General features: G+C 49.5%; 1 protein-coding gene and 1 non-coding gene across 4 annotated transcripts; one reads left to right on the top strand and one right to left on the bottom strand.

The window, feature by feature from the left end:
• Nucleotides 1-1,490: 1,490 nt before the first annotated feature.
• TRNAT-CGU lies at nucleotides 1,491-1,562 on the top strand. The gene has a single exon. It is a non-coding gene; the product is annotated as a tRNA-Thr (tRNA).
• Nucleotides 1,563-3,037: 1,475 nt separating this feature from the next.
• On the bottom strand, nucleotides 3,038-14,362 carry PARN (poly(A)-specific ribonuclease). 3 transcript variants are annotated; one of them, XM_042438199.1, is made up of 24 exons: nucleotides 14,204-14,362; nucleotides 13,384-13,461; nucleotides 13,061-13,140; nucleotides 12,882-12,949; nucleotides 12,717-12,798; nucleotides 12,114-12,174; nucleotides 11,594-11,759; nucleotides 11,144-11,209; nucleotides 10,991-11,029; nucleotides 10,525-10,567; nucleotides 10,238-10,318; nucleotides 10,000-10,056; nucleotides 9,797-9,874; nucleotides 9,076-9,119; nucleotides 8,429-8,471; nucleotides 8,017-8,092; nucleotides 7,555-7,665; nucleotides 7,384-7,453; nucleotides 7,138-7,193; nucleotides 6,489-6,575; nucleotides 5,951-6,025; nucleotides 5,225-5,417; nucleotides 4,587-4,834; nucleotides 3,038-3,923 (listed from the first exon to the last, which is right to left on the bottom strand). In XM_042438199.1, exons 1-24 carry the CDS (start codon nucleotides 14,220-14,222, stop codon nucleotides 3,865-3,867), a joined length of 1,980 nt encoding a protein of 659 aa, XP_042294133.1. In that variant the 5' UTR covers nucleotides 14,223-14,362; the 3' UTR covers nucleotides 3,038-3,864. The 3 variants fall into 3 exon arrangements, with proteins under 3 accessions (XP_042294133.1, XP_042294134.1, XP_042294135.1); XM_042438200.1 differs by having other exon boundaries at nucleotides 5,225-5,414; XM_042438201.1 differs by having other exon boundaries at nucleotides 10,238-10,315.
• Nucleotides 14,363-15,817: the final 1,455 nt, after the last annotated feature.

Raw genomic sequence — 15,817 nt, 5'->3', positions numbered from 1 at the left:
TTACCTGGGAAAAGAAGAGAGGAAGAAGGCATCCAGGTGCATTAAATGCCATCATCATCATCATCACCAACACATGACTTTGGTTTGACCAAGTTCTGGCTCATAAAGAACATTCCTAATACACGGGCGCCATCTTGTGGCGACTCTAGAGCACTGCAGTCTCAAGAGGTCGACCTAAGGGGAGAGAGAGGCGCAGAGGTCGAGCAAGAGATCGACTCAGAGAGAGATGGCAATGCTGCTGGAAAGCCTTACAGCTGGACGGAGGAGGAGGAAGAGGATGGGAAGGGGCCTTGGAGCCTTCTTCCATTTGCAAAGTTGCCATGAAGAAACACCGCCATGAAAAGCCAAAGGGAAGGAACTTGGGGGGCGCCTTTAATTAATCTATATATTAATTTTTATTGCAATTTTAATAGGTTTTGCTGCAGAATGGACCTTTCAGGGGAGCCCTCGAAGGGGAGGGAGGGAGGCGGGGAGGGGTCGGTCTCTGGGTCGATCCCTCTCCAGGGCTCTCTCTAGGTCGATCTCTTGCTGGACCTTTAGAGGGGCCTCTCTCTCTTTTTAGATCGATCTCTAGAGGCTGCAGTGCTCTAGAATAGCCACAAGATGGCGCCCGTGTATTAGGAATGTTCTTTGTGAGCCAGAACTTGGTCAAACCAAAGTCTATGGAGACTCATGTGTTGGTGATGATGATGATGATTGCATGTAATGCACCTGGATGCCACCTTCCTCTCTTCTTTTCCCAGGTAAAAGGTGCCTGAGCCTCCCTTCTCCAAGCAAAACTCTTCAGCCCAGCAATGTTTGGCATTTCCAAAGGTCCCATTAAGTGCAATGGAGGAATCAAAGGGAACCTTCTGGCCCTCTAAGACTTTTAATATTTAATTAATTAATTAATTAATTAATTAAATTTATTTTATTTTTCCTCTTCCTCAAAATGGTGGATGAGTATTATTTATTTGTATTTTTATTTATTTTAATTTTAATTTTTAATTTATTTATTCTCATTTTCATTTATTGTTTATTAATAATAATAATTATAATATTACTCCCAGCCAGAAAATAAAATATCCAAAAATCTACTTTTAAAAAAACCTCATTGGGTTCATTATTTCTTGGCGGGGCAAAATAATAATGCTTTTTAATAATAATAATAATAATAATAATAATAATGTGATAGGGTTTCTTATCTTTCGGGGGTGGCCATTTAATCAAAGTCCATTGTCCCTTTGCTCCTTGGCCTAAAAGAAAGGACACAGTTTAAGACAAGCATGCTCTTCCCCTCTGTTGCCTGATATACCCATCCGCGCATGCGTAGTTGTGTCAACCGAAGCCTGCCGGGCAAGCGGGCATCCATGTCGCGCACGCGCAGTGGGGACCCTCCCTGGAAGGACCGAGTCGGAGTAGCGCCAGTGCGCAGGCGCGGCCGAGAGCGCGCTGTGCCGCGTCGGGAGCGGCGCCAGCCTACAAGGGATGGAGGCGGCCCTTTCAACGCAGGCGCGGTGGCCAAGTGGTAAGGCGTCGGTCTCGTAAACCGAAGATCACGGGTTCGAACCCCGTCCGTGCCTCGCTCCGCCGAGACCCGAAAGCCCTCCGCCGCCTCCGGAGCCCCTTCCGGGGAAGGTCCCGGCGGCATAAAAGGAGGGGATCATTTTTAGGGCCCTCCGGAGCCACGCTCCGTTCTCACGTTCCCCAGAACACGCGTGTCTTCAGGGGGGCACTCCTGCATTCTGCTCGTTTGCCTTTGCATTTTGCATGAAGCCGGTTTCGTTCAGTGCAGAGCGGCTTCCTTCCTGCCTTGCAGCTGCTTTGCCAACTGCTCCTTGCAATCCTTGCTGCTGAGTCTTCCTCAGCCTTGAAAGCAAAGAGTGAAAGGAGGTGGCCAGGCTCCTCTGGAGGCTTAGGGCTGCTGCTCTTGATGCCCATGAGACCCAATGGGCCTTCCTCCTCCTCCTCCTCCTCCTGGCCCTTTGATGCTCAAGACCCATTGTGTCCAAGGGGAGATTTATTATTGTGTTATTATTATTAGGCTGGTCATGATTACAGTGGGTCCTTGAGATCTGCTTTGGATCCAGGATCCCCAATGGATGCTCAAATCCCATCATATACAATGGGATATTATTATTATTGTTGTTGTTGTTGTTATTCTTATTCTTAGGGTTTGGTTTCAGGCCCTTCAATGGCTTCCAAAAGCCATGGATGTTCAAGTCCCATGACAGACAATGACTTATTCTTACTGCATTTTCTGGGGCCTAAGTCTACTTTTTAACCCAGGGAAATCTTCTCAGGAGTCGGGGGGCTGCTGAGACCCTTGAGCTGGGCTGGAGAATCGGGGGAGCTCAAAATCCCCGCCGCATCAAAGCAGCAAGGCTGGCGCTCTACAAGTACGGTAGAAGAAAATCCGCGCCTCGGGATCCGTGGAAGGAAGTGCCTTGACACGATCCCAATGATCCTGCCTCACTGGGAAGGTGCAAGACTGTAAGTGAAGGGCAGAGCAAGCTGCAGGCGTCTGGAGAGAAGAGCCGAGTTTGGGCTACCGCTCCGACAGTCTTGGAGGCAGGGAGAAGCGGCCAAGCCAAGCAGGCTTTGCGTGCAGCAAGGTTTCCTGCTAAGGACCTGCGTGTCATAAAGATTGCCATGAAAATCACCAGATTGAAGGCAAAGCTGATGGTTTTTAAAAGTCGTCTTATATGGCAAGTGTATCCCAAACTCTTGGGGGTCGTCGTCTTATACACCGGGAAATACGGTATTATTGTTATTATGGTCCTTTGGAACCCACTGGTTTTGGATCTAGGATTCCCAATGGATCCCAAAATCTGCGGAGTCCCAAGTCCCATTAAATGCAATGGCAGAGTAAAGCACTGTCCCTCACATAAAATGGCAACACTAAGGTTCCCTGTTTGGAAGGTGTACTTTTTGGGGGAACATGTTCAATCTTCTGATGCTTGAATCCGTGGATTAATTCAATGACTCTGTGGCTAATTCAATAAACCCAAGTTCCGTCGGCAAAGTCGCTTTGACAGAAAACGGACAGAGACTCCGGTTTGTAAGAAAAAAGACATTCTTTAATTTTCACTGTATGGAAATACATCTTTTTTTCCTTTTCCTCCTTCATTTCATTCCATGATTTCCATGATAGAAAAAACAATGTTAAATATCAAAGCAAATCAAGAGCGGATTCCATTTTTTGTTGCCGTCGTCGTTGTCATTCGCATCTTCAAACCATAAAGGAAGGCTGGTGAACGTTGCGGGTCTCTCTTCCGTCTGTTTTGTTTTCATTAAATACACAACTCACAAAAGGGGAAACGGAAGACGGACCCCGACCCACGGACCCTTCCCCTCTCCCCCCCCAAAAACAGGAGAGGCTTAGGAAGACATGGCTCCCCCAAAACCCTCCAAAGACGCGAGGAACAGTTTCGGTTTAAGGCCCACCGGCCGCGGCTGGCGAAGGCTCCTGGGCGCAGGTCCTCGAAAGCAGCGTCCGAACACGTCAACGTTGCGCAGAAGTCTGGGAAGGACTCTGGCCCCTGCAGGCCCTCCTTTCGGTAAAACCTCACATGCCACACAATGAAGGGGATGATGGAAGTGAGGAAAGGACTCCATCTTGCTTTTCGATCCGACACCAACCCAACAAAAAGGACGTGTTACGCACACGCAAACACAACACGAAAGATAGGGGCAGAGGGGTTGCGGGGGATTGTTCAGGAGGAGGCAGTTTAAAAAATTAAACTGGTTTCCAAAGCGGAGATCCTGCTTCGTGGCCGACTCCGTCCCCCCTCCACTTTAAAGAGAGCAGGGCTGGCGCACTGAACGCCGTCGGTGCCAGGTCTCTTGGAAGCGCAGGGCGTTCCTGGCGGGCGCAGATGGCCGCTACCACGTGTCCGGGACTTCGAAGAGCCTGGGAGTGGTGGCGGCGGCCTTTCGGTTGCCTGAGGAAGGAGCGCAATGGAGAGTTAACATGGCAGTCATGAAAGCAGGGGACGAAGGTGCAAAACAGCACATACTCATGAGTAAGCAGGGACGTAGCCAGGATTTTAGGAAGGGGGGGGTCCAGACTAAGTGCCACCATTATATTGGGGCTTCGGTGCAGCGGCGCAGCAGCACACACCATTAATTTTTCTAACGGAAGGGGGGGGTCCGGAACCCAAGGAACCCCCCCCCTTTGGCTACGTCCCTGGAGTACGTCTAGAAATGTTAGTCAGAAAATTGACCCAATAAACCTGAGTCAAAGCAAGAACACTTGTCCCTCCATATTCGCTAGAGTGACTACGGAAAAAACACAAACAACCAAAACACCATGTTTTTTACCAAGAGGGCACCTCTCTAGGAATCTCTAGGTCCTCCAGGGCAAGTCTGTGGCCAACGTCCAACAGACACTGACCACAGAACTGCGCCAGAGGAGCTACAAATGCCCAGTGGAGTGTCCTTTCTAGGAATCTCTAGGCCTTTCAGTGCAATGTTTAGTTAATGTTGACCATGGAGTTGCCTTGGAGGACCTAGATATTCCTAAAGAGAACATAATAATCAAATCCACAAATATGGAGGGATGAGTGTACTGTCCTGCTCTCCGCACTTCCGCCAGCATCACCCACCTTCCGAGTTTGGCTCCCTTTTGGCTTTTTTGAACCTCTTAGCTTTCTTCTTCCCTTCTTCTTCAGCGGAGTCTTCGTTGGAGTCGGGGGGACCCTCCTCTTCCTCCTCTTCCTCCTCCTCTTCCTCTGGATCTCCACTGCCTTCCTCTTCATCCTCTTCCTCCTCTTCTTCCTCTCCATCATCGCAGCCGCTCTCTTCTTGGATGGGGCTCATGCTTCTCTTCCCGACTGCGGTCGCTGCGGTGAAGCTGGAGGGAGAGGAAGGAAAAAGGGGAGATTGAGGACGCCCCAAAGTGAAGCTGCACATACAACACAGGCTTGTGAGTTTTTAAATGCCCCAATCAATATATTCTCAGGGCATCTTAGAGCATTAGAAATACTGTTTGCTCATGCCATGCTAACACAAAAGTGCCCACTGCCAAAGGTAGGTTTTGGGGCACTGGACCACTCCATAAATTAATTAAGCTGTGCTGCTCCTTTCCTGCACACCTTACCCTAAGGAAAGGTATCTTCCCCCCAAACCAAAGTGCCCCTTCCCTTTTTGGCATTTTTGGTGGTCCAGGTGTGTGGCTGCCAATCCTTCTGGGCCGCTCCCACTGTTATACCCAGATGCAAAGGGCCCTCTGCCCCGCGTTCACCTGTTGGCGTTGTAAAACCGGCTCTGGAGCATGTACGGAGCGGCCTGCGTTTTCAAGCGCTTCCCCTCTCCCTCCTTCCAGCCGTCTTCCGCCCATTTCCTCTTTGTCTGCTGCTTCTCCTCGTGCTTCTTCTCCACGTATTCTGCGTACGTCTGGATCCGGTAGCTTTCTGCGTATCTGCTAGTATTGACTGCTGCAGAGAAGGAGCAACGCGGCAAAAAAGACGGACATGAAGCACCTTCGAGAGCAGGGCTTCCCTCTTTTCATTTTGACCTTTGCTGTTGTGCGCCTTTGAGCCGTTTCTGACTTCGGGCAAACCTGACGCAGGGCTTTCTTGGCAGGATTTCTTCCTGGGAGGAGGTTTGCCCACATTGCACTCCACTTAAAAACCATTCATCCCTTGCCAAGGACTGAAATGCAGCCCAGATTTGGGAAGGGGGCCTTGCCTTTTCAAGGTACGCATAAAAAAATCAATTCTGGGTATTCCACACTTAACATTTTTGGCAGCTGCTAAAGCAGGCTAAGAAAAGAGAGATCTGGACATTGCAACTAAATGAGTCCAGGTTCCGCTTGGTTTGTCACAGGAAGGGCATTCCTGGATCCCATCTCTGTTGGACAGGTAACTTTTCCCCTTTCATTTCATCCAATCTTCAATACCACCGGCTGCATTTTGGTACCCATGACCAGCACATTGCCAATAATGAGTAGGCATCCTGTGCAACTTACCGATCTGCACTTGTTCAGGCTGGCTGAGGGACACAAAGGCGGAGGTATCGTCAATCCAGGAGACGTGGATGTTGCCTGGCAGGAGAGAAGGAAGGGCCTTAAGCCTGGGCTGAAGAGAGCGCCAAGCGGAGGATCAGCATGGGCAAAGAGAGATGCATGGAGGACAGGGGCACCAAGCTGCTCTCCCTGACCCCAGAGACACTGTGTCCTGGCTCCTCGGGAGCAATCCCAAGCTACAATCCTGGGGGAGAGATGGTCAAGACCAAAGCTTGGGAGAGCAGGTTTTTATGGACTACAATCACCAGGGGGATTCTGGGAGTCGTAGTCCATAAAAGCCACTTTTCCTAGCTCTGAGGCCTGTTGGTTCCTGTGACAGAGGTTCTCCTCTGCTGCCTCCTGAAGCATTACTAAACGTCTGTGATGTTTCCACTAACCAACCTTAAGGCAGGTCTGGAGCATAGGAAGGACTCCCTCTTGCCCCAGAAGTGGGCCACTGTCAGAGGCCTCTTCTCTTGTTTCTCACTTTGGGCAAACTCACCAAAAGCACTGAAAAGCTGGTAAAGGTCACTTGTCTTCCATTCTTTGGGGAACGTGATGTAAAGGACGTGGTCGCGTTTGGGCTGCACTGCAAAGGCCATAAGAAGAAAAGATCCCATCAGTTTTGGATGTATTTATTTTTTAGGAAAGTGCTGCAGAAAAACCATGCGCTGAAGTACATGCAGAGACTGTGCGACAGTAAAGAGAGCAGCAAGAACAGATTTCCATTATGTTTCAAGAAGACCAGTTAAAAACTATTTAGCCAATGACATTCTCTGAGTACTTACTCCAAGCTCTCAAAACCTGGTAATCTCTGGATTTGAACTACAATTCTCACTACCTACAGCTGTAAAAATAAATGGTCTGCAGCACAGGGATGATGGTGTTTCTAGTCCAACCCTCTGGAAGCTGGCAGGTCTTATTTTTTGCCAGTGCTATTTTCACTTTTTGGTGCACATATATGCAAAAGCAAATGTGTATTTTGATCAGTCCTTCATTTCCTCACATTAAATGCACCTCAAACAACCCATGCTTACTAGGGACAAGATGGACAGGACATCCAAGGAGGTTCTTACTACTGGGATGGGTAACAGATATTTACACCAAGCACAATACTCTGAAAAGGCAAGAAAGACGAAGCGGTCACTCACAGTCCGGCCCTTCCAAGTTGAGATAGGGAATGTCCATCACCCTCATCAGAAATAATCTGGAGTGAAAGGGAGAGAATCACTTGCATCTTTAAAACAAAACAAAGGACAAAGACAGAGAGAGAAAGAGGTGACCATGCAGCGCTCACATAAAACATTACGGCTCCAGCGGTGATGTGATTTGGGAGCAAACACTGGCTGTGTCTAAGCGTCCTTAAACACCGGCACATTTAGAAAATGGTTACTTACTTGTTGAAAAAAGGTTCAATGAGTTTTGATCTTGCAGACACATGGCTTTTTGGAGGGCTGAGGAATGAACCTAGTGAGTAGAGGACATTTTTGTATAATGTACGCTGCCAGTAACAAGGATGGAAGAATAAATACATTGCATTAGGGTCGAGAGGATGACAGCCGTAGTACCTAGATAGTTTGCCATGGAGATGAAGCACAGGCCGGTTATATAGGCGTCGTAACCGGCCTCATGGAGCTGCTCTGAAGCCGTATTGTAGCTTGGGAACCCTTCGGCACTTTCTGAGAAAATAAGAAACAGTCCTTTTAGGCTTCTTTTACTAAGTTAAGTGAGATTATCCTGACAGATGGAGAAATGTTTTAGCCACGCAGGAGTGGGGAAATAAGCCTGAAGGGTGGGGCAGGTGCTCACACAAAGATCACTGAGGTTTCCCTTCCTCAAGACCAATGAATATTTTTATACGTTCTGCATTGTGTTCCTCTGCCAAGTTTTGTCTCCATGGATTCATGAAGCTGTACAGAAAGCATTGCAGAAGTCCTTCAAAGGAAAGACACCTTGGAGAAACCCTCGCCAATTAATGCAACCGTTTGGTAGCTCAGAAATGATGGTGCAACAGGCCTTGGTTTCCTTACCAACTTTTGGGGGGTTGAAGGGCGACTCCTTCACACGTTTTTCCAATTCTGCCAGCGAAGTGTTGTTGATAATGTCCTGAAAGCGGAAGACAACATGAGCCTTCAAGCCTCCATTGCTCCAAGGAAACCCAACCCAGCAGAGCAAGTGTTTAGCTTCCCCAGAGAAGTTCCTGCTTTGGGTGGAAAGGGCCTTCCTGGCAAGACAAGGACAGGGGCTTGGAGGATGAGAGCCATTATAAGCGCATGAGAAGACCTTTCCTTGGCTAATGCTACCCAAGAAGTATCTTGATATTAATTGTGCTGCAAAGGCTCTTCCACTTTAGGGATTTGCTTTTCATTGGTAATTTAACAGATGACAGGTATGCCACAAAGAAAGGAAAGCCACCAGCAACTGTTTGCAGGGGTCTCTTACCTTGAAGGGCTGAGTGGTTGCCATCAGTTTAGTGTCCAGTAACCTACAAAAATAGATTATTCAAAGACATTTAAAGGGAAGGGAGCTGGACAGGGCATTGGTGGGCTGTAAGGGTCACCTCAGAGGACCACTGGCCACCTTCTTGTTTTCTGAATGGAGCCTCTAAAGCCCAGCTCTGCCGTGGGTCTGAACAAATCGGTGCTCTAGGAAACCTCCAAGATACTACTGTAAGTCGGTGGGGAGGGATGATTGGATGGGGCCCAGGGCCCTTTCCCCCCTCTGCCCCCTACAGACTCCTCCTTACCCTGACAGTGCTCCCAAATACCCCCCTCTCTCTCAGAGCCCTTCCTAAAATGGTAACCGGAATGAGGCTGCATCACTTCCTGCTGCCATTTTGAGAATGTCTCTGATGAATATAGAAGCATTTGCGAGTGCTGGGGGACTGAGGGTGTTTTGGTATGTTTGGGAGACTTTCCAAGCAGTTTTCAAAGTTGAGGGGATGGGGTGCTTCTGGCACTGCAAAATTGGGGTCATGGGGCTGCACTTTGCCCACAGTTCTGCTGTACACAAGCTGAGCAGATCATGCTTATCTGCCAAGAGTCACCACAGATGCGCCGCCAACTGTAAGCAGGAAACAAGTGCCCTACCTTGGAAAAACGCATGTTGTTAGTTCTTTGAATTCACTGAGATCCTGAAAAATCAAAGCACTCAGGTTACCACCGGCCAAGGCATAATGCAGGGCACACAGCAAAGTTTAGGGCAAATCCCATGCTATGGAGAATTAGGGAAGGAAAATGAAACCGCTAACATCCTGAATATCCTTTATAAGGGTTGCCACATTTGGAATGCCTCACGCAGTGCTGGGTGCCATGGGCCAAGGAACGCGCATAGTAAACTCAGTTAAAAGGGGCAACCAAATAACCCACTTCCCTGCAGGTGGAGATTGAGGTGTCTTGGGAGAACATGCGGAGCTGAAACTGTGGGAGCTGATGCCAAGGACAGCTGTCATGGCTCCTAGATTATGGGAGCTACTGCCTCCTGCAGGCCAATTCAAAAAGCAGGATGCTGGACTGAACAGGAATCCCAGTTTGCATGTCAGATTATGGAACAAACCCCAGAGGCTTCTCCTCCACATGAGCACCGAGGGTGGGATACACAGGGACCGGACCCTCTTTCCACCTCTGGATAATTGGTGTGGGTCTAATATTGCATACTGATTACCAGTGCCTTCGTCTCAAGGGACAGACAGCCTGCTTGATCTCACAGGAAACACAACTCCTTTTTGCATGGACCTGTCCATTTGAAAGGATGCCAAACATGCGTTTAAGGGAACCACATGTGGCTGGTGGAACAGCAGCAGTGACCTACCTCAGGCAGTGGGCAGTAGAACTGGTGGATGGTGTGCATGACGTCCAGGAGCATGTTGTGGCCAACCACAAGTTTGCCCTAAAGAGAAACCAGCAGAAAAAGGCCAGAGGCATTAGGATGGCGGGGTGCATCCAGCCAAACCTTCAGCATTTCGCTTGAAGCACCCGTTCGCATCCCATAAGGCAAGAGAGAGAGAGACTTACGGAATTGGCAAGAGCATGAATAACTCGGGAGAACCCCACTGCGTCCTTCAGCTCCTCCTGCAAAGGAAAAGTCCCATTTGAGCAAAAAATGCCTCTGACCAGATCACACTCCAAAGGAAAAGAGGTCTGGTTCTGGGCATCCCAAGGTGGTTTAGGCCTTGCAATCCTCCAGCCGTGCCCCCATCCTCCCAGGGTCCAAGGCACTCAGTCAATCCCTTTGGCAAGGAAAGCCACAGACCTGCTCTTTCGCTTGCTTCTGCTGCTCCCGCCTTTTGCGTTCCTCTTCGTCCACTTTGCTAACAATAATGTATCGCTCCTTCTAAGGAACAAAAAGGTGTGTTACTGTTATGGATTAAGCCAGGATGGAAAGGTGTAAGGCTACAGAGCTACCTCTATTGAAGTCTCTGGTGGAAACAACTAGAAAGCATTGCACAATCCCATGAGGACTTGCCTGCGGGATCCTGAATCTCAGTACATCAGGCTGGCTATCCAATGGAAAGCCCTCCAAAGACACAAGCCACCTACCTTCTCCGTTTCCAGCGTTTCCACATGGATGCCTTTGGGATACCTACAGCCAAGAGGGGAAAATGAGCATTCATCAACAAATCGCAATAATGTACTTCAAGATTTGGTGATGTGTAAGTTTGCAGAATTGGGTGAAGCTACTCAAGAAAGTACCAGGCAATATTAGCTGCAGAAAACTGGACACCAACAGCGGGTAACTGCAGCCAGGGTCATTTCCCACACATTTGGCTGCCAAAGCTGGCAGTCCTGTGATACCACTTCAGGTTTGGTCAGCCGCCCGGCAGTGGAAAGATCAGGAACTGCTCAAGCAAAGCACATGGAGGATCTTGGCCAGAGATGCCAAGGTTTCAGCCTCATTGCTGGATAACTGGACAACCTCCAACAACCCTCCCTCTCTTAGTCAAAAGATAATAGGCAAAGCCAGTCTTGTTCTAATCTGTCTCTCTTTACAGAACATGATACTTACTTCCAACTTAACGTCTGATAGATTAGTTTCCTCTGAAATCTGAAGTGAGAAAGAGAAAGTTACTCAAGCGTCCAGCCAGAGGACAGTTTCCATGCTTTCACATGCCGTGATTTCTGCCCGCAACCCCGGCTGGCATCTTTCAGGTGAACTGACCCTGTGCATGGCTCTAGTTCCAAATTTGTGCTTTCTTCATTCTGCAAGAGAGCATCTACCCTTTCTCTGGAAAAAAGAGAGAGAGAGAGAGAGAGAGAGAAAGAAAGAAAGAGGAAAAATGGCAGGCAGAACATCACCTCTTTTGTTTCTCTCGTTCAAAGCAGGCTCTGTAAAGCGTGGCCTTATATGTGGGAGAACAATCCTAGAAATGCCCAAGATTGGCAACTGGAGCCACATTTTTTATCAGGTGCAGAATTAGAGATGTTCCAGATGGGGCCACGGCAGACAACATACAGGAGGCCTTAAGCCGCAGATTTGGGTAAAAAGCACAGAATCCCACAGTTGGAAGGGGCAACAAGAGCCATCTAAACCAGTCCCCTGGCAGTGGCTGGGGGATGCTGGGAGCTGCACCCAGCAAAGCCATCCTGCTGAGCTCTGGCTCTGACTTACACCACTTTGTCAATGAACTTCTTCTGGTCCTCCGGTACCGTCACGGGGCAGGAGCTGGCGTTGGGAGAGACGTAGGACAGGCTGCTGACGCGGTTGGCCTGAGAACGCTTCTCATTGTACTGCTCCCGCAGCTGCCGCTCCTCTTCTTGGTTTAAATAAGGGATTCCTTGAAGGGAGAAGGAAAGCGTTGAGGCCTAAGTTGGCAGTGAGCAAGAGATAAATCCACGTCAAAAGGTCAGACCTGACAGCGGTATCAGTTTAGGGACATAGTGGTGGATGAGCCTGTACCCAACCTGGTGACCTCCAACTGCGTTGGGACTAAGAACTCCCAGCAAAGCCAATGGCTGGGAATTATGGGGTCTGTAGTCCAAAACAGGGCAGGAACTCTTCTGCAGGAAAGGTCTCAAGATATTACCCTTTTTCTACAGGGATTACGCACCGAGGAGGAGGAGGAAAAAGAGGTGGGAATATTGGGATCGTCACAGTAGTTGTTACGAGGCAAAGAAAGACAAAAGCTTACCGTTGCGAAAAACTTTATTAAAATCAAATCCCTGGTTTGCTAAAAAGTCTATACTTGAACTCTGGAAGGAAACAAACAAACAAAAATGCCTTTATTGCCATTTCTTCATTCCCTCTTTCTCAAAGCAGAAGGTTTTTTTGAAAACAAGTGGATAAAAATACAAACACATCTTTTAAAGTGTAGTTTTAAGTCATTTTAATATCGTCAGTAGTTTAATCCCATTTTAAATGTATGGTGTTTATTAAATTGAAAGCTGTCCTGAGTCCCAATTAAGGTGGGATATACTAATACTACTACTACTACTACTAATAATAATAATAATAACAACAACAACAACTACTACAACACACCATATTTGATCACAATATGTTATCCACACAGAAGAGGCACAGTTAAGTGACCACAACCCAAAGTTAGTTGTCTGGCTGAATTAAATGGTTCCATTAAGTTCTGTTTTCCTGGTGAATTACTTCCACAGAGATAAAGCCAAGCCTCCCAGCCAACCATTAGGAACTTAGTCTTTGCATGATATTCTCTGACTGCTTTGGATTTTCCCAGCCTTACGGAATCAGGAGGAAGGAAGTCAAAAGCCATCTTACTAACCTGACAGACAAACTTGACATCTGGCGACGTTCTATTGAAAGGCTTGGGGAAGATGTAGAAGTTAAAGGATTTCATGACGTACCTGGGAAGCGCACAGAATGGCAAGTCAGTCGGTGGGTTATTTGCCACTTTCGAAAGCGAAAATAAACCAAGGAAACGACATACTTTGATTCTGCAAGATCGTATTTAAAAGTGCAAAGGCCAAACTGGAAGAGCAGGAAGTCCATGGAATGCTGGGGAGGAAAGAAAGAGTCCCAATAGGCTATGCTTGTGGGGCAAAGTATCTGAAGCACAGAGAGCCAGGCATTTCAAAAGCACAGGGTTGAAAAAGGGGTTTCTTTTACCTTTTTGAGCTTCTGGTACCTTTCTTCAGGCGTGTCGAAGCCATTGGTTAACGCACTGACAGACGGTCCATCGCTAATGCCTGAGGAGGAGAAAACAGCCGTTTATTTCCTGCTCTGGGCCCACAACAAACTCCAGCTCCCAGAATTCCACAGCCTTGAGCCAAACTGGGTTATTTCTCCTGCGCAGATGCAGCCATTTAGAGCCTTCTCTGTCAGAGAGGTCCCTGGGCCCACAATAAGCTGCCCTTCCCAGGATTCCCAGCACTGAACCAGGGGAGTGAATGCGCTCCCAAACTGGACTCCTTCTGCAGCGCCTTTCGGACCTGAGAACTCTCCATCGATGGCCAGGAAGTCTGCCTCCTCAATGGCTTCGTAGACTTTGCTGAGGTGATCCTTAAAGTCTGTAGGGAAAACAAAGAAAGGGAATCCCAAGGGAAGAACTCAGCCTTCCTAATAATGTTGCTCACCTTGTAGGGACCCCCAACCAGACAATGAGTCTCATTGCTACATGCAAATAGGTCTTTTCCAATGGTCTTGGGCAACCAAAGGGGTCCCGACCCACAGCTTGGGAACCACTGCTCTAAGGGGTTTTAATGGCCATTAAAAGAAGGCGGTGGGAATTGTGAAGCCCTCTGGATGGACTTGGACTGCAAGTCCCAGCATTCCTCACCACTGGAAACACCAGTTAAGGGGGTCTGCTGGGACTTGCTGTGCGACAATACCTGGACTGCCACACACCAATTGATCACGCTGTCCTCTGGACTACAACTCCCATCATGCACCGCTGCAAGTATTGTGGCCAATGGGAGCTGTAGTCCCCTCACAACCCTAGGCTGAAGAGGAAAAGAAGATTATGACATTAAATATAATAGCCACCCCCTGCATCGCTCAGCCCAAGCAGGCAGGCTGTCCTCTGGACTACAACTCCCATCACGCACCACGGCAAACCTGGTGGCCGATGGGAGCTGTAGTCCCCAAACAGCGCGAGGCAGATGAGGAAAGGAAGAGGAAGGCTATGATATTGACTATAACAACCATCTCCTCCCCTACTCAGTCCAACCAGGCATGTTATGCTCTGGACTACAGCTCCCAGCATGCACCACTGGCAGCCGGGGGACCTCTGCCCATGCCCAGGGGACTCACTGCTCCTGGTGACCTCCATGGCTGCGTCCGGGGCTCCTCGGGGCCTCCTCTTCCCGGCTCCGCTCCGTCGCTGAGGCCCAGACCAGGCCCCACTTCCGGAAACAAGCCTCCCCCGAAGAAGAAGCGGCAGCGACCCTCCCTCCCTCTCGACCGCGCGACGCGATGACGTCACAGACCGCGCGACAGACGCCTCTCCCACTGCGCATGCGCCCCGACTCCTGACATGCGCAGTAGGCCCCCGTGAAGCCACACCGCGTCCTTAGTTCTTTTTAGTTGTTGTTGTTGTTGTTGTTTGAGGGAGCTTTCGGAGGACTACTTCTCCCAGAATCCCTCGCCATAAAGGACTCTAGTTGAGGGCTGTCGGGAGTTGGAGTCCGAAACACAAGAAGGGCCTTCTCTAAGACCCCTAATAATACAACATTCTTAGAGGTTAAAAAAAGGCAAGAAGGCAAAGCCAAACAGGGTTGAACTACAGCTCCCATGAACTGCGAGAGTAGCCACTGGTCGGGGGACGATGGGACCTGCTGTCTTTTGTAAAGACGAGAGGAAATCTACAACCAATTCGACCCCTGTTTCCCCCGTCTTTCAAGAACAAACAAACAAACACACTGGGCCCTGACTAGCAAGATGGCTGCGTCCACTCTGCAGCAGGGAACAAAGCTCCCAGGGATCTGTAGTTTTGGGGAGGCTCCAGGCCTCCCTGGCAGACCCCTCCCCAAACTACAAACCCCAGGATTCCACACAAGAGAGGGGCCTCCTGAAAGAAAGGACAGCGCTTGCCCAGAGGGAACCATTGGGGAATACTAGCCCAGAGGGAACCGTTCATGGGCTCCCTTTTTGGGCGTTGAATGTTTCAGAAACCCAGCGCCTATAGTCTCAAAGCTTCCCTATGGGCCAGGATTCCATTCTCTTCTATGGGCAGATATTCCCCCATGGCTCCCTATGGGCCAGGATTCCCCCATGGCTCCCTAAGGGCAGATATTCCCCCATGGCTCCCTATGGGCCAGGATTCCCCCATGGCTCCCTATGGGCAGATATTCCCCCATGGCTCCCTATGGGCCAGGATTCCATTCTCCTCTATGGGCCAGGATTCCATTCTCTTCTATGGGCAGATATTCCCCCTCCCTATGGGCCAGATCCCCCATGGCTCCCTAAGGGCAGATTTCCCCATGGCTCCCTAAGGGACAGATATTCCCCCATGGCTCCCTATGGGCCAGGATCCCTCCCCCCATGGCTCCCTAAGGGCAGATATTCCCCCATGGCTCCCTATGGGCCAGGATTCCCCCATGGCTCCTAAGGGCAGATATTCCCCCATGCTCCCATGGGCCAGGATTCCCCCATGGCTCCCTATGGGCAGATATTCCCCCAGGGTCCCTAGGGCCAGCCATTCCCCATGGGCCAGGATTCCTTCCGTCTTGGGCAGATATTCCCCATGGCTCCCTAGGCCAGGATTCCCCCATGCTCCCTAAGGGCAGATATCCCTCCCCAGGCTCCCTAAGGGCGATATTCCCCCATGGCTCCTATGGGCCAGATTCCCCCATGGCTCCCTAAGGGCAGATATTCCCCCATGGCTCCCTATGGGCCAGGATTCCCCCATGGCTCCCAAGGGCAGAT

The sequence above is a fragment of the Sceloporus undulatus genome, chromosome 8, assembly GCF_019175285.1.
Source record: "Sceloporus undulatus isolate JIND9_A2432 ecotype Alabama chromosome 8, SceUnd_v1.1, whole genome shotgun sequence".
Classification (NCBI taxonomy): Eukaryota; Metazoa; Chordata; class Lepidosauria; order Squamata; family Phrynosomatidae; genus Sceloporus; species Sceloporus undulatus.
The sequence above is the reverse complement of the archived record's forward strand: the minus strand, read 5'-3'. Positions and strand labels throughout refer to the sequence as shown.

What these genes read in the sequence shown, in the direction of transcription:
- PARN (XM_042438199.1), bottom strand. An exon ending in AAGTTCATTGACAAAGTGGT is followed by an intron (nt 11,210 to 11,593) that starts GTAAGTCAGAGC and finishes TCTTTTTTCCAG; the next exon opens with AGAAAGGGTAGATGCTCTCT. An exon ending in GCCTGAACAAGTGCAGATCG is followed by an intron (nt 5,418 to 5,950) that starts GTAAGTTGCACA and finishes CCTTCTCTGCAG; the next exon opens with CAGTCAATACTAGCAGATAC.